The 26,730-nt window shown below is 40.8% G+C and overlaps 1 protein-coding gene across 4 annotated transcripts in view; it reads left to right on the top strand.

The window, feature by feature from the left end:
* The window catches only part of kif26ba (kinesin family member 26Ba), a 79,570-nt gene that overhangs the window by 39,447 nt on the left and 13,393 nt on the right, over positions 1-26,730 (top strand). For 3 of the 4 annotated variants that reach the window (XM_086026349.1, XM_086026352.1, XM_086026351.1), the window contains exons 5-18: positions 4,435-4,645; positions 16,118-16,333; positions 16,626-16,719; positions 19,026-19,171; positions 19,769-19,885; positions 20,472-20,658; positions 20,807-20,996; positions 22,816-22,987; positions 24,005-24,319; positions 24,388-24,567; positions 25,467-25,599; positions 25,716-25,947; positions 26,198-26,299; positions 26,426-26,553. In XM_086026349.1, the coding sequence (XP_085882475.1) occupies positions 4,435-4,645; positions 16,118-16,333; positions 16,626-16,719; positions 19,026-19,171; positions 19,769-19,885; positions 20,472-20,658; positions 20,807-20,996; positions 22,816-22,987; positions 24,005-24,319; positions 24,388-24,567; positions 25,467-25,599; positions 25,716-25,947; positions 26,198-26,299; positions 26,426-26,553 (2,423 nt within the window). The remainder of the gene's footprint in view (positions 1-4,434; positions 4,646-16,117; positions 16,334-16,625; positions 16,720-19,025; positions 19,172-19,768; positions 19,886-20,471; positions 20,659-20,806; positions 20,997-22,815; positions 22,988-24,004; positions 24,320-24,387; positions 24,568-25,466; positions 25,600-25,715; positions 25,948-26,197; positions 26,300-26,425; positions 26,554-26,730) is intronic. The other variant, XM_086026350.1, reaches the window with a different exon arrangement.

Below are 26,730 nucleotides of genomic sequence, written 5' to 3' on the forward strand. Positions count from 1 at the left end.
GTGACTGAGCCTTTGTGGCTTTAACTTTGTTATTGCAATTTTTTATTTCCCTTTTTAAGTGTGAAATGATCTCAAACTGTGGACATTCTCTGACTTTTAGGCATTATTTCCTCCTGGTTCTCTGTCATCATGCCAACTTAATTATGACGCATGAGTCGACAGTAAAGTTAGTTTGTGTGGAGGGTGATATGTTGCTCTGACTTTTTTTTAATGTGACTGTAGTGAGGATGAGCGGCTCAGATAATGGATGGATGGATGGATGGCTGTAAATGGACGGTTCAATTTGTACGATTGCATCGTTTCAGTCCTACTTCATTTATTTCTAAATCCGAATGGGTAAGGGTAACAACATTTTTGCGAGATCCTCACCCCTATGGGCATTTTACACATGGCATCGGGGCAATGCAACGATATGCTGTGATGTACACAATATAACCCTCACTTTTATCCTCTTTTTTGCATTTGTCAGAGTGTGCTTTCAATTTCAACTTGAGCATGACGTTTCATATTATTGAAGACCGGTTGCACTGAAGGTGCAAGAGTCACTGAGGGGAGGAGAGACGAGAGCGCCGCGAGAGGATAAAGAATAATTGGGGAGAGAGGATTAAAATGCAGGGGCAGATCTGGTGGTTGATTGCGACGTGAGAGGGATTGAAGCGAGAAGCGGACAGCAGAGAAGTGAAGGATGGCGACGAGTGGAGAAATGAACAAAGGGAATGGAGGGTTATATCTGAAATGGATGGAGGCTGGCTGACAGAGAAGGTGCTGATGGATGGGGGGGGGCAGTCGATGGATGGAAAACAAGTGCCCTTCATTTTAGAGTTAGATTGGAATAGATCCACTCAGCCAAATCCCAAGCCACTTGTCATTAAACGCTGCCAATTAGATGTGAAAGTGTGTGTGTGTGTACACCAGGTAAAACACACACACACGCGCACTCACAGCATGTCTTATGGCTGTTTGTCAAACTGATGGATTTGACAAGTGGATTATAGTAAAGTGATGCCTTGACGTGAACGGGATTGCACAGTCCTGTGACTGCATGTCCATCGTCCTCATGCAGCAAAGCTTCTGTAACATTCAACGTTGCACCGATATCAAACATCAAACTGTAGATTTTAAGCCAATAACAAAATCCGCTAAGGAACAGAGCAACCGTGCGCCTTCGTGCCTGCGCCCAATATTATAGAACATGTCTTAAAGAATGTGTAGCCTGTACATACTGTACATACCTGTAGCGGTGTAACAATGTTTTTGACATAATTTTGACTTTGATATAAGGCCTAATGATGCGACACAAAGGTTAAAACGATACAATTCTTTTCTACTCTTTTCTGTAAATAAACCGATACTTACTAAATGTAACTCCCAAAAAACACAATAGAATGCCGTTTCATTGGATTTTATTTTAAAACCAGCTCCGCTTTACTGTTTCCAATATGTAAAAAAAAAGAAACCAACAAAGAAACATTGATATCAGAACAAGCTGGTTCTCTTAATGTTCATGCATTAAAATGTGCAACAGAACAAGCTTGTTCTCTTTTTACACCTATATCGTTCATACAATATATGAAAAACAATATAAACAATATTCAACATTCTCTTTTGTGGAACCAAAAAAAATATACAAGTTTGAAACTTGTATATCTTGCCATTAAATTAACCTGCTGCTGTGATTAATTCAAGTAAAAAAAGGGGGAAAAAAATCTGTGAATATGCAAATTGTTTTAGAAATTACAACCGTAAATCTCAGACTAATTCAAGCAGATCGGCTTTTTTTGGCTTTAAAAAAAAGCACAGACGTACGGTACGATTTAGAATGCTAGTGATTGATCAAAATACTGCTCGGTCATAATCCTGTGGTTGTTCATCCTCTTGATCTGAAAAAAGGACGCCAGTTTACGCCCTCTTGCCTCTGCATACAGCTAGCCCGGACAAGAGCTATAGATAATGCATGGATATATTGCGTACTATATACTGCTTTATGTTAATTTTGGTTGCATACTGTACACACAAAAGGCTCTCTTTGTGTCCAAAATGTTGCACTTTCCAAATGTTCCTAAAGAAAAATAATGCTTCAAATGGCCAACATTCAATTTCCATTCCACATTGCTCGTTCCATTGCTCTTCTTGTACTGGCCCTCCATTATTTCCACACTATAGGCACTTGCCCAGTTCCTCTACCTTGCGCTTATCTCAGTAACCCGCTGCACTTAATTGAAAGCCAATGGTGTGAGATATAGCTCTTTGACCGAGTGTGCAGGAGGGCAGGAGGTCCTCTCTCTGGCTCGACCCTCACGTTAATATATCTGAAGAATGACAAATTGCAGGACAGGGACACCAACAGCTTCAGAGCTCAATTATTCAATAATGTTTAATGTGAAATATTCGGCTTTTTTGTGAAGCTCTGTCCTTATTCATAAAAATAATCATCCTCCGACCCCGTCCGCGCTTGTCCTTTTAAAGCGCTTCCGTCCTTACATTCCATCAGTCCACCCACACCAAAAAAAAAAACAAAACAAATGTCCGTGCTCTCATAAACATTATTTCAATATTTCAAGGTGATTATCTGGCTAATTTCCTATTTACATCCACTTACCGGCTGGGAGTATCGTGAGTGGATTGAATTATTTACAACTGTTTCACCAAGATAGCATTTAGCTGTCAACACAACCACATTGGTCACTAGGCCGTCACATCATGAGAATATTTAAGATTGCTTTATAACGTAATAAGTTTTCAGTTTTTATTGTGTTCTTTCGCAATAAAATAATTATTACAAAATAACGCAAGGTTATTTAAGAGGAAACGAAAGACTTCCACATCCGGGTCATTTAAGTTGACACTACCGTTCAAAAGTTTGGGGTCACCAAGAAATATCCTTATTTTTGAAAGAAAAGATGTTTTTTTTTTTTCAATGAAGATAACTTTAAACTAATCAGGAATACACTCTATACATTATTAACGTGGTAAATGCCAACTCTAGCTGCAAATGTCTGGTTTTTGCTGCAATATCTACATAGGTGAATAGAGGCCAATTTCCAGGAACTATCACACCAGTTTTCCAAAGATGTTGTTTGCCCATTGCGTCAGAAGGCTCAAGGATATTAGAAAACGCTTGTGCAATCATCATGAAAAATATTTAACTGAATTTAGTCGATACATTCCGTAAGTAAATATGATAAAAAATATAATAAAATAAAATAAATAATAGATTAGGGTTGCGCAATATATTGAAAAAATATTGTCACAATATTGTGACAATCGTGCGTGCCATATGCGTATTCCAAAGACGTGCGAAAAGTTACATATGGAATTGTAAGCTTGTATCTGACTTTGACCAATCAAATACAACTTTAAATGTGCATGGCCATCCAATAGGAGAACACCATATGGGGGCATGACCAACACGAAATAACTTTTAAAAAACAAGAATATCCCAATATTCAAAACCCATATTGCATATCACGTTTTTCTAATATTGTGCAGCCCTAATATAAATATTTATACATATATAATTAGTAATTTGTTTATCCGTACAATGAACAAATACACGTTACATAAATTACATAAACATTTACACGATATTAGATATTACAGTAAAAGTAAATCCATCCATCCATTCTCTATTGCGATTCTTATCTTTAGCACTGCAGTTGAGTTGGTGCCTATTCAAGCTGACATTTGGCGAGAGGCGGGGTACACCCTGGACTGGTCGCCAGCCAATTGCAGGGCACATAAGACAGCCAGGCAACCATTCTCAATCACATTCACACCAGACCATTTTGAATACGGGAGGAAGCCGGAGTTTGTAGGGCAAAGTAATGCCAGCACGAATAAAACATGCAAACGACACACACAAGGCCAGAGCTGAGAGTCCAACCCAGAACCTTGTTGTGATGCAAATATGCAAAACCACTGTTCACTGTGCTGCCTTTAAAATAAAATCCCATCATTTATGATCATGCCTGATTGTGATCTGTTGGGGAGAAATAGTCAAGAAGCTAAAAACGACAGAGGGGAACAAGGAGGGATTTAGAAGTGGAAATTAAAAAGAGAGAACAAAGGAGACTGCCTGAGTTGGGAGTAGATGCAGCAGAAATATAAATATCACTTTTAGTGGCTCCCTTTGAGCAGAACGCCGCAGGGAATTGAGCAACAAGAAAGCAAATGAGCCACTCCCCATCCAGATGTTGCTACTTATGTCAACAACGGTGTGTGTGTGTGTGTGTCTGTGTGCGTGGATGCGCGTGTGTATGCGTGTGTGCCTGTAGCTCCAGTCTGCAATTAGCATTTCTGTCCAACTTTAAGGATGCTACAGTATTGTAGATCCATGTTAGCAAGCAGATCTTCATCCACTGAAAACATCAATTATGGCTTGACTGAATCAATGTCATAAACATCTGTCGCCTTTCATTGTTGTTTCCCTGTCAGAGCTGCACAAAAACTGAATCTAACATCCAAGAAGAAGAAGTTGAAGGCTGCCGCGTCAGTGCCGCTGCCTGTGACATCATCCTCGCCAACATGCGACAGTCAATTGTTCCCCACCAATTTCAGCTCCGCACTTCTGGCAGCCCCGCCCCCAGCTCCGCCCTGCCTCCTCCGAGCAGCCAATAAGATCAAAGACACACCTGGTCTCGGAAAGGTAAGAGATGTACTTATTTAATGATTATTCTCATTCACTACAGCTAAATATGAATATAAATGTTTTATATTTGAAAAATTACCATTTTAAATTTTGTTTTATTTCAATTTTGTACATGTATTATTTTTTCACGCCAGTTTGATGTCTGAATTTAGGCCTACATGTACAGTATTTTCAGAAACCTGACCATGTAGTGTAAACTTTTTTTTTTTGTTTTTTTTTTTTAAATTGCTGTTTTAGAAAAAAAATAATAGAAACATCGCTATGTGTTTTATTTTAAAGGATTGACATTGTGGAAAATTGAATTTAATTATTCCTATACAAATAGTTGACTCTGGAGTGTTCGGCCACCCATCAAATGCAAAAGAATTCTTCATTCTCGGGGTATTTTGATGAAAGCGTGTCACAGACATGTCAGACACAAAGGAATTTCAAATTGTGAAACAAAAATTCTGCTTTAAATGTGTAAACATTCATGAATTAGTTCTTCTTGAATTAATCAAAAATTAATTAACAGTTATGTATTTTTTCATTAGAATAAAAAAGTTATTGTATTTATTTGTTTTTTTTCCCCCATTTTTGTTTTATACACTTTTATTAGGCATTACCTGAATATATGTATGTATGGACTTATTTAGAAAAAAAAAAAAAAGGCAAACTTTACCAGGTTGTAGGACTGCCAGTACAAAGTAGTTCTATAAGTCGCACGTACGCGCACATCAGTATGAAAATGTTTCACGATACTTAAGCTGGATGCTTTTCCTCCGCATCACCTCTGCCGTATCTTACCAAAAATATGCCTAATGGTTACCACGGTAACACATCTCAAGCTGACAAAAGTCATCTGTCACCCTAGCCAGCGCTTGATGAAATGTGCGTGTGTGTACGTGCTGTGAATGTGGTTGGGGGCGTTCATAGTGCTGAAGTGTGTGCAATATCGATTGTCCATGTAATGAGTTTTTAGTGCCCCTCCCCCGCTACAGTTTTGGGCTCACTGACTGTTTGTCCACGTGTGTGCGTCGGTACGACAAAATGAAAGTGTTTGATAAAACCAAACAGATGTGAAACAGACACTGTCTATTGTGATGCAGTCCCTCTATGTAGAACCCGCATGTGTGCATCCGAAAACAAAAATGGAAACAAACAAGCTTTACTTCATCGTCCTCCACTTGTGCAAGATTTTCTCAAAGCATCCTGGTCCAAAACCATCCTGCGTCAGTGTCTTTTATTTCTCTGCTTTCCAGCATCTTAATTCTTCATATATGGGTAGATGGTTCTCATCTAGGAATCAAAACAACAAATTACTTAATGGACACTTCATTAAATGCACCTGCTAAATTGAATTAGATCCAAAACATAACTGTAGCCACAATACTAATAATGCTCAGCTGTAAACAGAAAGGTATACAATTTGCAGGCATAAGACCAGTGAAAATCTATAAACTTGCATGAAACAGCATGATATGATGCTGTAAAGTGTTCTAAAAGAACAATATGATAGAATATGTTCCCAGCAGACCCACTGGTTGAAACGTATTAATGTAATGTATTAATATTGTTTTTGTGGAATATGAGTTAAGCAGCAAAATCCACTCCTTTTTAGCCATCACAGGCTATCATGACTCAGCTTCAGAAAACAGGTCAGCCATGATTGGTCATTATCTAAGCCCTGATCAACTGTGATGTCATTTTCAGATGACAGAAGTGACAAAATGGCCGCCCCCTGAGATGGCTAAAAATGGGTGGATTAACTCTTATTGCACAAACACAATATTTATTAGAATTCCTTGTTTCAGTGGGCTTGCATAGAACATATTCTTGTAAAAAATATGTTTGGGTTGACTTCCCCTTTAATGAAATGAAGCACCAAAACGAAATCCTCCGGGGAATTGGTTCTCTTCAAGTCCTGTACCGATTGGCCAATGCAGAATCCTCCGCGGCAACTTCTCTCTGAAAGTGGTCCTCCTGACCTCGATGCACAATCTTCACAGTCCCTCTTCGCCCATCCCCACCTATGCGCCTACCCGACCAGAACAGGAGGAAAGGAGGAGTGTTGAAGTGGCAGTAAAACAGGGCAAACTCCAGCTGTCGGGCGGTGAGGCACGGAAAGAGACTAGTTGTATTCCGCTTTTGATTTAACCAAATGAGACAGTGTAGAAATAAGCCTTATGCCAAGATAAAAAAGATTTCTACAGAGCGAGTCACTGTATTTTCCGCATTTAGGGTATTCTAGAGTACTGGAGCCCAAATGAAAAATGCTCGAGATGCAACCCACTGTCTTCTTTTTAGCGCTCGGATTCAACATAAGAGCAGCATGTTGTGAGCATAAGACTCGAGGTAGGATCTAAGGAATAACTAAGTCAGCAAGATAGGGAACTGCTCAGCCACGTAACAAAACCTTGAAATCACACCGCGGACTGGGAGCCAATGAAAATTGGCCAATATAGGTATCATATGATCCGACTTTCAAGCTCTTTTCAAGAGTCTTGCTGCAGCTTTTGCACTAAGTCCAGTCTTTTAAGAGTAGATATGGGAAGACCCGAAAGCGCGGAACAATAATCAATGCGACATGTAGCAAATGCATGAACTATGGTCTCTGCGCCACTCATAGATAGAATGGTCCGTTTCGTAAAAATATTGCAAAGTTGCAGTTCCAGTAATGTTCCTGATGCGCAGCTGAAAGCAGAAGGTTGAGTCAAATATAATACAGAACTTTTTTGCCAAGTCAATCTGGCTAATGGTACTTATCAAAACTGTAAGTGGTGTCCTTAATCAGGTGCCCGTGTCTGGCACGTCCAATAATCAACATCTGCAGTTTTCTTAGGGTTAAGAAGCAAAATGTCATCCATTGTATTAATCTCAAAACACTCTTGCAGATTATAGATTGACTTTTGTGGGTTAGGTCACCCTGCTGCCTATAAGCAAAATTATTCATTTTCAATGTCAAATGAAAAACTGCATTCTTTTGTGCAATCAATTAGTGCTCACTTTTGAGCCTCCATTTGAGTTGATCTCCATATGGAGGTGACAGATGTCTCCTCAGTTATCAGGAAGACACACGCACACGCGCATGCACAACATACACACGTGCACACACGCGTTCTGTCTCGTAGCCTCTTAATTCAACCAAACGGACTCTGCTTGTTGCTTCTTTCTAGTTATCACAGTAATCCATCCATCTATCTATTTTCTAGACCACTTTTCCTAATTACAATTAGGTTTGCGCTTGAGCCTATCCCTGCTGACTTTGTGCGAGACGCTAGGTACACTTCAGATTGGTCGCCTGCCAATCGCGGAACACACAAACAACAATACACACTCACTACTCACATTCACATTGACGGACAATTAGAGTAATCAGTTAACTTAAGAAGTGAGATGGGATGGAAACTGGAGTAGCTACTTGGAAAAACCCGGTGGGGGGAAACAGGGACGTTCCAACATATATTGTGTGAAGTGGATTGGACAGGGTTGGATCCCCAGACCAAAAAAAATAAAATAAAATAATAATAATGTTGGAAAAGGTGGATTTAAAATTTAAAAAAAAATATATATATATATTGTTCACTCTTGAGCAAGGTGTACATTAAATGTGACCGGCGGAGACGCATGCCTCCCATAACTGCCATTGCCAATGAATATGCACAGATTAGAGTATTAAAACTACACTTTGTGATATAACCAACTTGATGGTCATTTGACATTTAAATGACAATGTATTCAGACATTTTGAACCAGGATTGCTTTGGCTCAAATGAATAAAAATGTTACAAACATTTTGACGCTACACATATACTGCTCTCACTTTTTCATTGAACACAAACAATTCGGCTTGATTGTCAAAGAAGCAGATTGCCAGGGCTGACTCTCAACACAGCGAATATGAAATTATAGTTGCATATTATCGTACAACGCAACATGTAGATATTGCTTTGACGTACCCGGAAGCAACGTTACGATGACATTCACCTGCATTTCCACTCCTAAGTTGCTTATGGTCAACCATCGTGAAAACTAACTGCAGAAGCACACACACAGCACAACAGTTCAGTCGCCTCTCTCGGTGTCCGCTGAGCATTACTTGCGTTTGTTTTCGAGGCTGTTGTGCTCTGATCCACCCTGATTTTGACAAAAATGCATTAACTAAATCACACCCTTATTGAGAGTCAATGTCTGCTTGCGGTTATTCTCAAATTTCCTATATTGTACTCTAGATAAGACCTTACTGCTCTGATGTGGAATGGAAATTGTAGTGAAGCTCAGCGAGCACCACATCCTGCTGTTTCCCAACATAACAAGCTTGTGTTATACAAAATCAATCAGATCTCGCCCAGAGCTAATCAAATACACACATGCACATGCCCAAACATGGGGACCAAAATCACCGGGGTGACATTTCTCCAGGAAAAATGTCACCAGCAGTGGGGGTCGGCTTGCCTTCCTGCGATGGCATTTGCACACGAGCGCACCCCCCACAACCCTGCACCTTGCGGTGCCACATTTCATAGGATTACATTGTACAATGAAAGATGTCCAATGAGCAGCAAATCTCCCAGCGGAAAGCTACAAGATACATTCTGCGATTAGTCTGCGGGCTCGATGTTAATATGGCAGAAAACAGATTGAGACGTCACAGTTAAAGCCGGGGGAAATAAGCCCGCGCTGGTCATGCGTGTGGGTGCGCGCACACGCACGTGTGTTACAAGGAGCTGAAGCCCGCTTCCGTCCAGAGATGTCAAATTAATCCGAATCCCTTGCAGGATGTTTCTGAGTGGCGTGTGTGTCTCACCTTCCCTTGTGGTATTGTTACGCTCCATGCTGCCCTATAGGTCGTAGGTACCGCCTCAGGTCACCGTAATTAAATCAAACAGCTGGGAGCCTCTCACTGAGGAGCACAGGGGTGACTGTGTATCAGTCAAGGAAATTAAGTTACACAAAATGAACACTCGTAAAGTGTTATGCAAAAATATGATGTTAACAAAATTGGATGGGGGAGGCGAGGGGTTGGCGGGGTTGGATCCCCTTCTATTTTTCTATTTCTTTTTAATTGTTCAATTACAAATGAGATAAAATACAAAAATGTTAATTAACTAGCAGAAACATAATTTACCCCCCTAAAAAAAGAAATAAAATAAACACAATTTATTTTGGAATAACACACCCAAAGGAGTGTTACTTTCGATGTCTGTTATTGTGGGTGTAGTTTGCATTGACATGGTGGGTTTGTGGTTAGCACGTCTGCTTCACAGTTGTGAGGGTTCAAATCTCAGCTCCGGCCGGGCCCTACTTTTGTGGAGTTTTCATGTTCTATGGCTACTCCATCCCGTCATCCAGCCTGCTATTTCTAGGCAGTATAGAAAATGGATGGATTGGTGGTGCACTGCATCATATCATCTTTTTTCTAATATTTCATATTTAGCCACATGAAAGGGTCAATATATTAGCATGAGCGGAGCATTATTGTCTTTGTAAGAGCATTTTAGGTCCAAATGTCAGTGCCACTGACAGTTCGTTTCCCCATATTATGAACAAATGAAAACAGTAAGTCAAAGCCCGACATATTCTTCATTTGACACCAAATACTAATTAGGTGCATTGGACAGAATGTTATGGCAGCCTAATGATTTTGGATATTCATATCAGCTGGTTATTTGATACTAATAAAGAACAAGAACAAGCTGGTCCAGGGGAAATGTGAATGTAAAAGTCAGTGAGTGTTACGCAAAGGAATATTAAAGAGGAGGGGGGGGCGGCAGATAAAGTGTTAAACTTCTTCATTCTTATCCTGAAGCTCTCCCCTGGTCATCCTTTCATCCACGCTCATCTCCATTCCTCAATGTTTTCAATGACCAGAGGACAAAAGCCGATTTTTTCTTTTTATCCCATCTCATCTATGCACTCCACATTTTGCATGCACACGCGGCTTCAGACTTAACCTTGGGGGGGAAGATGATACTATGACAGCTAATCAATTTTTAATAGCAGCGGTGATCCCTCTCAGGCGGCAAACTGTGCGCGTGTAGTGTGTGCATGTTCTGTGTGTGCTTTCATGCCTTTAAATGAATGCGCGAGTCCGTTATGAGACTGCTGTATTTCACCTTGTAGATGAAATATTCATGTACTCAGTGCTGACAGAGGTGGAGCATGTTATTGACACATGTGCACACAGACATCCTGATACTAGTGTTATATGCTTTTTTTCCCCCTTATTATTAAAAACAAATCCAGGATGCTTTTATCATCATTTTTCCCATATTTATACACATGGAAAACCATAATGAATAATATATTATTTTTTAACATAAATTAAAAAAAAAACTATTAGGTATTAAAGAAGAGTTCCCTGACTGGTGTGATAAAAGATATATTTCAAATCCAAATGACAAACTATGTGGTTTCCCCTTAAATGTGGGCCAAACGATCAACCAGCACGTCTACAAAGAGATCCTGCGCCATTTGCTTCATTCAGTGCGCGAGAAGAGGTAACAGCTGTGGCAGGACGACTCATGGTTGCTTCACCACTGAGCATCCGACCGTTCCCGGGTGAGAAGAATATGGTTGTGTTGGAGCAACCTCCCTACTCAGCCAACCTGACTCCATATGATATTTTTTCCTTTTACCCAAGCTTATCGGATTTGTAAACGTGAATGGCATCAAGATAGCCGTCATGACAGACTCCATGGGAATTACTCTAAAGGACAGCATTTGCAGTTTGGATTTGAAATTTGTTTTTTCTGACGCCATTCCTGGAACCTTTCTGTCATACCCCATAAAAATGTCAATTTTTAATCTTGCGGTACTTAACTAAATTAAGCATAGATGTATGTTAAAGGAAACTAGAAATAAAACAGAAAAAAGAGAGAGTGAAAAAAAAAAAGTCAAATTACTATATTACAGTATGTCCCCTTTTAAAGTGATGGCTATCAGACTATAAGAGTGTCATTATTGTTACTGCGTAATTTTGATCCGATAACAAGCATGGACTATTGAAATCATGTGCCACCCAATGTGAAGTTGGTTTATAGTCCAAAATCAGTATATATACTGATCAGTATATACCTTCATATTAACATAATGTGATCAAATTGTTCATTAATGTGTCATCAAGCGTAGTAGTAGTATTGGTCTAGTTTCAGCTCGATAAACTCACAAATGTTACCTTACATATAAGTGTACGTTATGTACATCTTTTAAAAGTCCACTTGAAATGAATGTTTCGGCACGTATCAGTAACACGGATGGGTTCAGTTTTGGGTCAGTTTAATTTTGAGTGCAACTGTGTATAGTGCTTATCTTTTTTACATGGTTTCCAACAAAATATATGCTTTTAAGTGACTTTTTTAATCATGTATCAGGATTACTTGTTTAGTTTAGGCCCCAAAAAAAACACAGCAACAACCCTTTATTAATCTTTCAAAAATAAAGTTTGACATGATTGTCCCATTCCGCAAAGCATGCCTTTCAAATTGAAAATAAAGTTAATTTGTATTCCGCCTATTCAGCATGTGCAACAGGAGATGAAAGCCATTAGTTCAGAGTGATGTGAAAGACAGATGACACTTGGGAAGGATGGAGGGAATGTCCATTTTGAGCAGGGGATGTGTGAGGAGATATTAGTGTTGTCTCACCAGCTCTCTTCTTCTTTCAACAACCACAACAAAGAGTCCATTAGCTTTGTTCCCTCTCATCAACAAAGTGTGCCTGCATGAAATTGGCTGTGGCACTTGGCCCCACATACTGTATCGATCCATACCAGTGAGGAAGTAGGCCAATGATCCTTTGAGAATACTGTAGGTACCAAAACACACAAGCAAGCACAACTTTGCCTAACACCGGTTTCAACGCTCAAGACCATTTGGTGCTTTTGTCACCAATTACATTGATTGTTACGAGAAAAAACGGGGCATACGATGGCTTCGTAATCGTCTGTGCGCGCTAGATTTTCTGTCTGTGGAAAGACTCAGGAGAAGGAAAGAAATCTGCCGCTTTACAAAAACGCTTGCTGGATTTGTGTTTCCAAGAAGCTATTTTCTACCAACTGTTTTGACAAATGATCAAGCGGCAGAAGTTGCTGCAAAGCACACAAAGAAACAGCAAATCTGGCAGCAGTTCTGACATCACTGTAAACGTAAAACGGCTAGCAAGATTTGAATGTAGCACTACTCCTACTACCACACCAACACACCCCACCAACAATCTTTGACCAACCCACGCCCGTCACTAACATGCACGAGCAACATTCTCAAAAATAGCAATTCAAAATGGCGTGCGATTATGAAACCGTGGTGGGCACATCAGTGAACTTCCGTCATTCGTCAGCGGCGGACCCGGAAGTCCGTTCTCATAAATTCTTATCCTACTACTGCTCCTATAATTAACTCATTCACCGCCATTGACAAATGTACTTGTCTTTTTACAGTGCAGCCATTCAATCCCAGTAACTTATTCATAGTTTTTTCACATTTGTTTCAAACGTTAGGGTAAAAGAGGGCCTGAAAATGTCGGGCAGTGAATGAGTTAAAGAGAGTGATAAGTGATCTTAAATTCTTAATTGTTGGCGTATGTTGACAAAAGTGTGTAAAGGCACCTGGGAGCTGTTTTCATTTGTGGAAAATTACACCATATGTCTCCTTTAATTAAACAAACATGCCCAGTGGAATACATTGCTGCGCATGCATTTCTCATTATCTGCGTAAAGGCAGCATTTTCGATGCAGCGCTTGTCATGGATTTCATTAGATTATGCAGGTGAACCTAATTTTTGTGGTTGCTCAGTGGGTCTTTATAATCCGGATCCATGTTCGCTTGCTGTCTTTTGATTGTTTTAAACAAGAAAGCGAAGGACTATTTATCCCACCATGTGAAGGAATTGACACACTGTGGCCTCATGGACTGTACACACCACTTATTTACTCACTCACTCTCAGACAAGAGAAGGAAAAAGGCTCTCAAGAGAAGGGAAGATTTTATGAGTTACGCCTTGTAAAGCGTGCAACAGTAAAATCCTTCCCCCAGGCTCTCACTGATGTGATGGGCTCTTTTATTGGGGTCACGAGAGGGCATGTGGAATCCAAGAGTGTGCTGGAGTGTGTTACGGTGTGCGTGCGTGCGCATGCGTGTGTGTGCGTGCGTGTGTGACATGCAAAGTGTTGACCTGGCGCCTCAGTTCACCTGGGTCACCAAGGTTGCATATTTATTGTTTCACAGGTGAGTGTGAAGCCTCGGATTTAAATTGATAATTATTTTCATGTGAGGGGGACCCAAACACACGCGCACACACCTACACACTTATGCGCATGCACACACACAGTTTATTGACCCAGCTCTCTTAAATGGCCCGTGGTCATTTAATGATGCAACCAAAGGAAAGCCTGTTAATATGTTATTAGATGTGAGTGAGAGAGCGAGAGATGAATGTGCACATAAACAGCAACACACTGTGTACTAGAACCTCTTTGGATTTTATATCTCCCTTTCAACAATATGGGATACATAATATATTTTTACATTAGTTACCAGGCACCAGAGAGGCTTTTATGCTTTTACACTTCATAACCTAGTTGTCATTTAAGATGGGCTTGTTCAGTGAAGCGTGACCTTGTTCGGCTCCCTTATTGTTTTTGTACCTCGGTTGTGAAATTATGCGTTAAAAATGAATAAAAAGTTGGTTTGTATTCATAGAAGGTAGCCATGGGCATAATGTTGATTAATTGATCATTAGCCATTCTGACTGAATTGTGTGGAAATGATTGTTGATTAATCATGTCTTGAAGCTACTGAGGCAACATGGAGTGCACTACTTGGTTCAACCAGCAGTGATGCTGTTGATTCCGTCTCAATTAGTTTGCTAGTTTATCTACAGGAGATCGGGGAAACTGAATTACATCCGCACATAAATTTTTCTTGGTATTTTATTCCACTTAAAATGAATAATCTGTAATGAAAATAATTATTTACACTGGTCAACTTTTTATTTTATTTTTTTAAATCACTGCTGGCGACAACCTGGTGGGTTATACAATATCCCCGATTCCCCAACACCAAAGTCTTTAAGTGGACATATTTTCATGGCTCAAATATGTAAGGATTTGTAGGCACAAGAAAGATGCTAGATTAAGTTGCATCCATTTTTCAACGGAGTGGACCTCACGCCTAGAGCATTTGAGAGCAGAGAATAATTTCATTATTGATGATTTTGAAGCCTCATTTTTTTATATACTTTACCCCAAACAGGAAGGCCGGAGCCAAGATTACAACAACTGTGAGGCAGACTCCCCAAACCACAAGTTTACTGTGCTGCCATTTATGATGTTTTAAAAATAAATACATAAACAAATAAGTAAATATACAAATAAGAATGATACATATATTTAATTTTACAACTACTGTAGTGGTTCACTCACTTGACATTTGCGCACAGTGGGTTCAGTTCCCTCTCGGCAACAGTGCGAATATGGGTGTGAATGGGCCATCTCAATATGCGCCCCATCACTGACTGTCGACCATCCGAGGGTGTAGTCTGCTACTCAATTTAAATCAGTTGGCTTCAGCTCCCCGCAACCCTAGACAGGATAAGTGGTACAGTAATACATGTATTAGAAATAAAATAAGTCTGGAAAATACTGTCTAATAAGATAAGCAATTTTCTAACATTTTCTGACAGTATAATCATATAATGACTTGAAAAGGAAACTCTCAATGTTATGTTCCAAAGAAACTCTGCATGTTCCATCTTCTTAAAGTTGGATTCTGTATTGTTCACATCCCTCTGTAAGCAGAAAAAAACCACTGATATTAAGGTTTCCTTTGACAAATAACTATCATGAAAATGCACATCTTTAAAAACGTAATAAATCATAAGTATTATAATCAAAGGCTCACTGTCAAGATGCTTATAAATATTGAATATTTCCTATAAAACCAGAGGATGATGCTAATGCATCAATATTACTATCGCTATATTCACTGTATATTGTCTCTTGTTTTTGCCGCATTGAAGATGAAGTACATGTATTTGTAGATAAATAAATTTAAAAAAAAAAAGACAATGGATTGCATTTGTGGAATGTCTCAAGCAATCCGAAATGATGACGCAGCGCTGCGCCCTCAGCTATCAAAGCAAACAATGGCAGCTGTCAACCGCTTAAATTGAGGCTGCTAACAGTTTCCGATGGGAGTGGGATGAATGGCAAAGATGCGAAAAGAGGATTTTGACAGTTAAAGTGAAGTCAGGAATGGGGAGGTGGTGGTTAGGCGTAGAGAAGAGTGGCAAAGAATTTCGGTATATTTTGCATTTATTGTGGTTCATAGCCAATTTGTGTGTATCTTCATATTTTGTCCTCATAATATCCTTAGTCTATAAACTATTTAAATTGAACACTAACTACACTCCAATCGTGCTTTCTTTAGAATACATGAGAATATCCAAGAGATGCCCAAACATTGTGGTCAATGTCTCGATTTTGACTGACAGGTGAAGGTGATGGTGCGTGTGTGTCCAGCGTCTCAGTCGGAAGCTGCAGAGTCCAGTTCTTTCCTCAAAGTGGACCCAAGGAAGAAACAGATCACCATCATGGACCCGTCAGCCAATCAGATGCCAAGCGCCGCCTCACAGAAGAGAGCGGGGGCCAGCCAGGTCCCTCCCAAGATGTTTACCTTTGACGCCGCCTTCCCTCCTGATGCGTCGCAGGTCAGTGGGCGGGCGGAGTAAGAAGTACCTCAGCATTACACCCATCATACTCTTAAATCTATCAATCATCATCTACCTGTATCCACGGTACATCTAGCTATCGATCTACATATCCACATCTATCTATCGATCTACATATCTACATCTATCTAGAACTATCTATCCATCCATCCCTTCAGTTCTACATGTAGCAACATGAGTGTTAAATGCTAACCCTACATCAGGTTTTGACAGTCTCTTCACCTCAGCTGTAATTGGTTCTTCATGACTGTCCTGCCTTACCTGTTGCTAGGCGGAAGTGTGCGCAGGGACGGTTGCCGAGGTGATTCAGTCAGTAGTGAATGGAGCAGATGGATGTGTCTTCTGCTTTGGACACTCCAAACTGGGTAAGACACACACACGTGCTAGACAAAATACAGTGTGCCTCAGCTGGTCCTCATCGATCAGCGCGAGAAAGAAGAGGATTAGTATGTCTTTCTGGCTCTACTCTGTCTCCGTCTTCCTAATCCTCCTGGAGGCAATCTTAAAAGGGTCGGGACCTCTCACAACAGACTAAAACATGTCATCACCAACATGCATGTTGACAATCAAACCCTATAACCTCTTGGGACAGTGCTTATAAAACCTGACACCAAATCCCACCTAAAAAAAAAAAATCATATCCCACCAAGTGTTATCATGACCAATATTAAAATACAGTAGTGGGCCTTAACAGTAATAAATATTAAATGCAAATGTATTGACCTTAGAAGTTAATTACAACTGAATTGAAGCAGTGATTCTTTCATGTATCACTAAAGAGATTACCACTAGTACATTTGGAGAATCACTTTGCTAGAATATAAAATATAAATATGCATGATGGACAATCTCGGGTGAAACCCTGCCGTGTGAACACAGTACGTGTAAGTGGCCCAGAGACGGACTTGTGCTTGTCACTGCTCAATTGTACTTGATAAATGATAAGTGAGTCATTTTATTTCGTGGACGAATCCATCAAACAGCAGTACGTTGCCCTTTCAATCAATATTACTGTTCTACAAGGTGATATCGCACCGTGCTGACCTCCGTAGTTCGAACGGCCGTAACAACAGACGAGCGCTGATGTAGTCCCCCTACGGCCATCCAGAGTAATGAGGCTGCATTACAAGGGCATTAAGTTTTTCACTAATTAAAATAGGGGAAGTAACACACTGAGCATTTATGCTGGGCTCTGTGGCTGTTGGCTGTAGACGCACGCTGGCTCACACGGTCTGCTTTCATAGAGTCAAGTTTTCGACGAACATGCAGCAATGACTATAAGTGCAAGTGTGACTCAATTTATTGGAGGACCTTCAGGAATGCAAATGATTCCCTCTTGCAGAAATGATGGCCAAGTCCCAGGTGGACTCATTGTGGGATATTGAACAATATGTTTCTAATTGCCCTTGTCGCGTGAGGGGTTGTAAAACTGTACGGCATCATAGTGAGAACTGTTTATCTTATTTAGCTAATTTAAAAAAAAAAATGTAGTACAGTTCTGTGATACAACACCAACACATCATTAGTAATATTAACAGTGTCACGCAAAAGTGAAAATTATCTTAGTAAAGGAAGCACCTTCTACAACTCTTGCATGGGATCTTCTCATTACATTATGAATCTTGCTAGAATTTGGTAGGAAGTTGAAAGTCTGAACTGGACTAGTTTCCTTCAACATGAAAAACAAAAACAAAACAAAAATACAACACCACATTCTGAAAAAAAGCAACAACACATTCTACAAACCTTGCAGACCTGCTTAAAAATGTGTCATATTGATGGCATTAAATTAAAAAAAAATCTGTTTATAATGACTGCAGATTGTGACTTGCTTTAAGATAATTCAACTACAACTCCTTGCAGCATCTAATCCAGTCCATGCAACATTTTCCAGTATGACTTCAAAAAAGGTAAAGACATACAGTCGCCAACTGTATCCTTGATTCCTTCCATAGTCAAGATAATCACTATAGCAACAGCCAAGCCCCCCTTGCCCCCCCAAAAGAAAAGATGGTCCGAATGTGTGAAACTACAGACAGCAGTTAATGAATATTCAATCTACATGTCACATACAAAGTGTACTGTCTCACTTTTTTTGAACAGGTGTAATACTTTGTCTTTTTGAGGGTTAGAGACTGCGAGGGGAGAATGAAATTACTATCAATATTAGTGACTTGACACACATACAAGAACGTAATTCAAATGTCTTGTCACGTGATATATTCAAAAAATAAATGATTATTGTCCGTTTTTACTACTAGCGAATCTGTACCAATTAGCCTTTTTGAATTCTTAATGAACCTTACCTACTCAGAGAAAAACATTATCATCATACTCTTCTCTATGTGCCAAATATAGTAGTGTTGTGACAGTGTGTCTCAATGCTCCAGAAAACATTGCGATGCAGAGGGAAAGAGAGAACATTGTAAATTTACAGTGCTGCTGACAAGCACTTGATCCTCCATTGTGTCGGAGAATAAATCACACACATTTCACATGACGGGCTGTTCATGTCCTTATAAATTGTCATTAGGGTGTCACTTTTTTTTTTTAGGGTGGATTCTGATATTCTGACAGCCACAGCAGACGTGTGTGTCGCGTGTGCGCCCAAGGGGAAAAACACACTTCCTACGCATTGATTTCACACAGGTTGTCTGTCTGTCTGATCCAGGCAAATCTTACACCATGATTGGCCGGCATGACTCCCTGCAGACGCTAGGTATCATCCCCTGTGCCATCTCCTGGCTCTTTAAACTCATCAATGAGAGGAGGGAGAAAACAGGGGCGCGCTTCTCTGTCCGTGTGTCCGCAGTTGAGGTAGGTATTGCTCCACTCCACGTCAGCGCACTATGCTACCGGCTGCGAAGTTACAGAAGCTAAATGGTGCCGCTAGACACACTGCTGTGTGTTTACTTGGAAAGGAAGGCAAAGCGTGCCATTTTCCAAAGAAAGTTTGACTTGTTCTTGTCATAAAGAGACAAGATGTCCTTTGGGTTTTGCTAGACGATATTATAAGGAACACTACAAACATGCACACTGGCTACTTTTAGAATTCAATCTGCAGGTGTAATGCATTCCTACAGAGAATAGTTGCAGTAACAGTATTGACATGGAAATGATAAAAAAGGTGAAAGAAAAACATTTTTCAAATGTTGGCATTTTTAGGTTCCCAAAATGTGCAAACAAACAAGCTCAAACTATCCCACTCTAAAACACTTTTCATTTTAAAACAGTGGGGATTAAACAGACCCAAAAACTGCCTTTTTCTATACAGTGAAAAGTGTTAATTAGTTTTTAACAATTTAACATTTTCTAACCTTTTATTCTTCAAAAAAAGACAATGCTAGAATCAAGTCATTGACATGGTACTGGACTTTGCTTTACTGTTTGTTTATATGGGTGTGCTTGTGAAAGGTTTGGGGCAAAGAGGAGAACCTGAAGGACTTACTCTCGGAGGTGGCCACTGGCAGCTTGCAGGATGGACAGTCACCTGGAGTATACCTGTGTGAGGACCCTATCTGTGGCATGCAGGTACACAACATATGCATACTGTATATAACACAGCGTACTAACTCATGAGTGAATGTGTGTGTGTCTGTACGTGCATGGGTGCATGTCAGAATCAACCAACCAAGGGGCACATATAAACAATCCACCATTCACAATCACATTCATACCTATGGACAATTTAGAGTCTTCTATAAACTGAATGAATTGTGGTCAGAAACGAAAGCAGAGAGATCATACAGTATATTTTCTTATACCATTTTTTAAAATAACGATTATCCTGATAATTCTTTGTGGAGGTCAAATGAAAAGTGTGTGTGTGTGTGTGTGTGTCCAATGTTATATGGTGATGGGATTAGGGGGTGTGATACAAGCACATCTGTGTAATCCCCCACTAATCTGACATAATCTCATCAGTAATGATACCCTGGCAGTAAAGCAAGAACACATGCAAACACACAGACACTGTAGCAGGTGTTAATTGAATATGCCAATCATACAAGTCCACGCTGGGCGGCGCGCATCGCAACATCAATACGTTACCCTCCCCTGTTGTGTGGCTGTCTGCCTTCTTAAACCATCATCCCTCTTTTCCCATCCTCACCGCCAGCTCCAGAACCAGTCGGAACTGCGCGCCCCAACGCCGGAGAAGGCAGCCTGGTTCCTTGACGCAGCCATCGCGGCCCGCCACAGCAGCCAACGTCCCGACACCACCGAAGAAGATCACAGGAATTCGCACATGCTGTTTACATTGCACATTTACCAGTACCGCATGGAGAAGACAGGCAAGGGAGGAAGTGAGTTCTTATGGTCTCACCAGTCAAATATAAAAGACACTACAAAAGGATTCTCAAACTTTTGGGATCTTCAGCATTTGTTTTCAAATGTTTTGCATTTTTCTGCTTGTCTCCAAAACTCTTCATCCACTTTGTACCACCTTGCAAGTGTCGGGAGGTCGCAGTCGCCTCCATCTGCTGGACCTGGGCAGCTGCGACGTCGGTGTCCTCGGAGGCGGGACGGCCGGGAAAGGCAGGGAAAACTCTTCGCCCGGCTCGGCATCTCTTTGCCTTTCCCTGTCAGCCCTCGGCAACGTGATCCTGGCCCTGGTCAACGGGAGCAAACACATCCCGTACAAGTAAGCTTCAATGTGGAAGTCATCTGCAACCATAATGAGGACAAGCACTATAGAAAATGGTTGAAAACAGACGTTAATCTTCCACAAAGTCAATCAAAATGTAGTCAAAAGTCCAATCCTACTTATGATAGCCTTTAAACACGTATGCTTGCCCTGAACATTTTTTTACAAGAAAAAAAAAGTTTTAATGTACTCCAATAACTGTGTAGGCCTGAAACATTTCTGTTGAGCACCCTGCGCAAGGTTAACAGTAGAATAAGAATAGAATAAGAGCTGGAGTGGAATAAAGAAAGGAAAGTGACAGTTTTTTTCCCCAAGGTTTTAGGGAGTCATTGTCAGAAACAACACCTGCTGTTGCATATTCAACACCGTGGTTTAGTGATGAAAGCTACAAGGAGCTAGAAAGATTAAGAGTTGAAGAGAGGCGAACAAAGGGCAGAGGACAAATGGAAAAAGAGCAAAAAAGCAAACATTTTTCAGTATGCATTAGTGGTTGTACACTATGCAAATCTCTCTCTCCACCTTTCCATTAATTCTGTGTCCTTGTTCTACCTTCCTTCCTGCCTTCTTGGGGCTATGTGGCTGTGTGCGCCGTGCTGGGTTAATTAAATCACCAGCACTTACATTTACATGGTAAAACAAGCTCACTGAAGATGGATTTTTACTTTGGTGGCTCTAGCTCATGTGGGATTGGGAAGGGATTTAGACTCCACAAGACTCAAGTGAGAGCATGTCACTTCATTATTAAATGTGCTTGGTGAGGCTTAGGCCATGTTTGACAGGAAGCCACATACATTAAATACCTACACACACTGGACAGTTATGTAGCTTTGCCATTTGGCCATTTAAAGGGGAAATCAACCCAAGCATTTTTTTCCGAGAATATGTTCTATGCAAGCCCACTAGTTCAAACGCGACATTCTGATTAATATTGCTTTTGGGGAATATGAGTTAAGCAGCAAAAATCCACCCCTTTTTAGCCATCTCAGGGTGCGGCCATCTTGTCACTTCTGTCAACTGAAAATGACATCCCAACTACTCAGGGCTCAGGTAACGACCAATCACGGCTCGGTTTCAGAAAACATGGATTATTCGTAGTAAAAAAAAAATCATGAATTTTGGACCAATTTGGATCATTTCCTGACGCACACCTGATGATCACTCACAGCACACGGTTAGGACTCAACTCTCCAAGAAGGCACTGTGTGGTAAAAACGACAGTACAAGTATTAAGAAGTGACTGAAATAATTTTTTAATGAATGCTTATGAATTTAATTACATTCCTCTCTTCTCTCTAAGAGTTAGAGAGAAGGATTAGTTGAACCCTGTGGCGGTAAGCAGGGGAAGTAAAGAGAAGAGGTCAACGCTAACGTGTGTGAATGCAAACGTGTTTGAGAGCTATGCCCGCAGGATGTGTGTTTTTTTAAAGGGGACAGTGGCAGTAGATCTATGGTCACGGCACACTACAAAAAAAGCATGAATGGACTCGGTAGCATACTTTTTCTTAAACACACGGTGTACTTTTAGTCTCCACTCTGCAAATTTAATCTCTTAAAGTGAAAGAGAAAGTTCCAATATTAGTCTGCGTAATACCCGCAGTGCTTCTCTTAAAACCTTTGTGCTTGCTCATCCTAATCCATATATAGAACAGAATGATTAGCATCAAATTTGCCTCTCGAGTCTTAACTTTTAGCATAATCTACTATTAGAGAATGTTTGGAGGCTTTGTGACCCATGCTATTGATAAGTTAATAACCATTCGAATGACATCAATGTATCTAGCCCATACCTTGTGCTGTCATCTGTGTCTGTCACAAGGGACAGCAAGCTGACCATGTTGCTGCGGGAGTCGCTAGGCAACATGAACTGCCGCACCACCATGATCGCTCACATCTCGGCCTCGCCGGCGGATTTTTCGGAAAGCCTCTCCACCATCCAGATCGCATCCCGCGTCTTGCGCATGAAGAAGAAAAAAACAAAGGTCACCGTGGTGAGTCTAAATAAAACATTTGCTTCATTCATTACATTTCAAATGGAACTTAACTGGAGCAGTGCATCACCACATCCAGCAGGTGGTCTTGTGGCGAAAAAAAAGCACGTTACGACACAACAGTGTCCTTTCTTTGCTATGTGGGGCAGTGAAGCGCTCTTCCATAAGTTGCTAATCATACAGCATGATGTAATTTAAAAAATGACAATTTTACTCTAAATGAGCTTGGAGACAGAAATGTTGCTAGGCAGAAATTCCATAAATACTGCCTCGCAACAAGTGGCCAGGAATAGGGTGAATTAGGAATCATACGGAACTTTAACGAGGAAGTCAACTCAAACATTTTTTTTCAAGAATAGGTTCTATGCAGGCCCACTTGTTGAAATAAGGCATTTTGATAAATATTGTGTTTGTGGAATAAGAGTTAATCCACCCGTTTTTAGCCATCTCCAGGGGCGGCCATTTTGTCGACTAAAAATGACATGGCTAAAAATGGGTGGATATTGCTGCTTAACTCATATTCCACAAACGTAATATTAATCAGAATGCCGTGTTTCAACTAGTGGGTTCAACTGCATTGAACATATTATTGAAAAAAATATGTTTGGGTTCCTCTTTAAGTGTCGGTGCAGTTGGATGAAAAAACATATACATCTATTTTAGTTTTTATTAACATAAAATAACACTGTACCCTCCTCCCCAAAAAGTTTGAGTTACTCAATAAAGAGAAAAGTAAAAACAAAAGCCTTCTGTTGTCCAAAAATAAACAAAAATTTCCACTGCTGTCATTAGAATAAAGAACATTCTCTGTTGCTAAATAGGGATGATCAAATGAGCTATAATACTGCAACACTGTTGAGATATTTATATCAGTTTCTTGGATGAACATTGTTAGAAATAGACTTGTTCATTCTTCCTCTGTCACTCTCCTGTGAAGTGCAAATTGAATATAACACCTTGGAGAAATATGAGATATTCTGTGTGCCTGTCGTCATCATCATCATCTGTCCTCAGCAGTACACCTCCAGCTCCTCTGGAGGAGAGAGCTCCTGCGAAGAGGGTCGCATGCGCCGGCCCACCCATTTGCGGCCTTTCCATCACCGCGGCGACCCCAACTCAGACCTCCCACTGCTGCGCCTGTCCAGCGACCAGGATGAGCAATACTCGAGCAGCGAGCAGTCATGTGACACCGTCATCTACGTGGGTCCCAACGGGGCCGCGGTGTCGGATAGAGAGCTGACAGACAATGAGGGTCCGCCGGAGTTTGTGCCGATAATTCCCGCCCTGCTGCGAGCAAAATCTGAGACGCTACAAAGTCAGGCGGTCCAGAAGGTAAATGACCTTTAGGTCATGATCCAACATAAATGATCAGATGATTGATTCCGCAAGTTCTGCTTCAGCAGGTGCAGCCCGAGCCCGAGAACCAGGACCTGCAAGGTGGTCCAGCTCCGGCTCAGTCCGCTCAGTCGATACTCGGGCAGCCGTTGGCCCCTGTGCCTGAGGAGGGGGCCGAGTGCCTAAAATGTAACACCTTTGCTGAACTGCAGGAGAGACTGGACTGCATTGATGGCAGTGAGGAGGTGAAAAGAACAATTATATTACACACCACCCGGCTTAGGAACATTGGAATTACAAATATTTGGAGATACTGTATTGCAGGAACATTTTGAGTTGCGCACTTTAAGTGTAATATGATGTTTTGCCACAACCCATGCTGGGCAGCACAGCACCACGTCTACTCTGCCAAATCCAAGCCGCGCCATCTCCGCAGTGCCAGTTAGAAGCCTTTTTTGAAGATTTAAAGGTTGATGTTGGGAAGACACTGTGGATGAGACCTTTTCAGAGAGTTATGTCTGCTTTCATTGGTTCAAGAAGCAAACAGTCTTCTGAAATGGCACTTATTGGGTAGTAATATACTTTCACAGACAAAGGTATTGGGACATGTGGCCATTACACCCGCAGAAAGTGAGAATGACAGAAAATATATACCGAGATGTGCCTCCCTGATGGGGGCCATCCATGGATGGATGAGGTGCAGCCGCTTGAGAAAAAAAAAAAAAAAGAAAAAAAAGAAAGGTAGCTCAGCGAACTTCCGCTAATTACGAAAGGCGACTTGAATGATTGAATCATGAATTGATTTTAGTTCTTACAGGAAGAAAAAAGATAGGCTCATCTGACGGTACAAATTAAAATGATACATAAGTTGTAGATAATGAGAGGGTGAGCACAATAATGAATTGTGTATTTTGGTGTCGTACCCACTGTGAAATGCTAAAATAAGTGATTTTAAATTTTGCAAAGGCCTGCCAAACCCCTAGTCTCCCATCTAACTAGTTAATTTATTAAGAAGTGTTTCTCAGTACATGTATACATCCATATAGTGTTTTTTTTTTTATTTGAGAACTGCTAAATGTTTATAACACGACTAAGAACATTGTCAGTCTAACATTAAATGCTCTTTGTCATCCATTCTGTTCAGGTGTCAAAATTTCCCTTTGAGGAGGTTCCGGTCTGTAAACAAGGATCCAAAGATCCATGTTTCCCTTCTGAGGACTCAGTCACCCCTGCTGAGAATGCTTCTGCTGCTCCATTGGGCATAGAGGCCAAAACAGGTGAATTACTTTGAATTACTGGAGTCTTCTTTTCTCTGTGTGTAAACAATCTATGATCAACAATATGTACAGTATTCTGTATTATTAAAGTAACTGTTAAAACATTACTCCCCCAGTAGGTGCAGTCCAGCTCTCTTCCTCCTCAACAGAAACTTCTAGGAGGAAGACCAATGATGAGCAGCTGCAAGATATCAAGGAGGTGGTGGAGGAGGCGGCGCTGGCTCAGACCATGATTCATAGTCTGGCTCAGAGTTCCGGGTCCACGCTTGTGTCTGGGACTAGGAATGTTACGGGAAGCAACGCCTCGAACCCTCTGCACAGGGCCAAGGCCTCGCACCAGCATGACAGGTGAGACTAGATTGAGTTATCACATAAGCACGTCCCATACAGCAAATTATTTTTAAAAAAAAACATCGTAGTATGCAGTTCAAACTACAACCCGAATAACCAATCAAAATGACCAAATATAGTCGTAACCAAAGTGAGCATTATCATCTTGATCAAACTTTTGGAACTGATCTCATTTGAGGTGTGCACAATCAAATTCCTGAAGGTATTTTGTCGTTAAAAAATTAAGAATACCTTCTTATCTGGACAGTCGTGAGAGTCTGACTATGGGAGTTAACACTGAGGGGAAGGCACGGCCACTCGGATCCCCACGCCTTGGCGTCGCCAGCCTGACGAAAACCTCAGAATACAGGTGAAGTTCAGCATCAATAATGAAGTGAAATACAATCTTAATAATGTTGATTTTGTATTCAGTTTTAGTAGTATTTACATGTGGACTTGCAAATTAAAATGTAGTAACACATCTGTATGTCCCCAGGCCTCCATCATCACCGTCTCAGCGGTGTAAAGTGTACACTCAGAAGGGAGTCATACCAGCAACATCCCCACTGTCTTCGAATACTTTGGCTCAGGATGGACAAGCAACAGAAGCTTTGACCTCTGACAGTATGCTTTTCTAAACATCTTCTGATTGTATTTTTATTACAAGCTGTTAGCTTGATTGGTAGAAAGTCCACATATAAAGTCCAAATGCTCATAGTCTTTTTTCAATCTGTGACTGGCTGGTGTCCAGTCCACAGTGGAGCCTACCTCTCACCCCAAGTCAACTGGGATTGGAGGAGA

The sequence above is a fragment of the Filicampus tigris genome, chromosome 3 (assembly GCF_054856515.1).
Source record: "Filicampus tigris isolate MCC_2025a chromosome 3, RoL_Ftig_1.0, whole genome shotgun sequence".
NCBI classification, from domain to species: Eukaryota; Metazoa; Chordata; class Actinopteri; order Syngnathiformes; family Syngnathidae; genus Filicampus; species Filicampus tigris.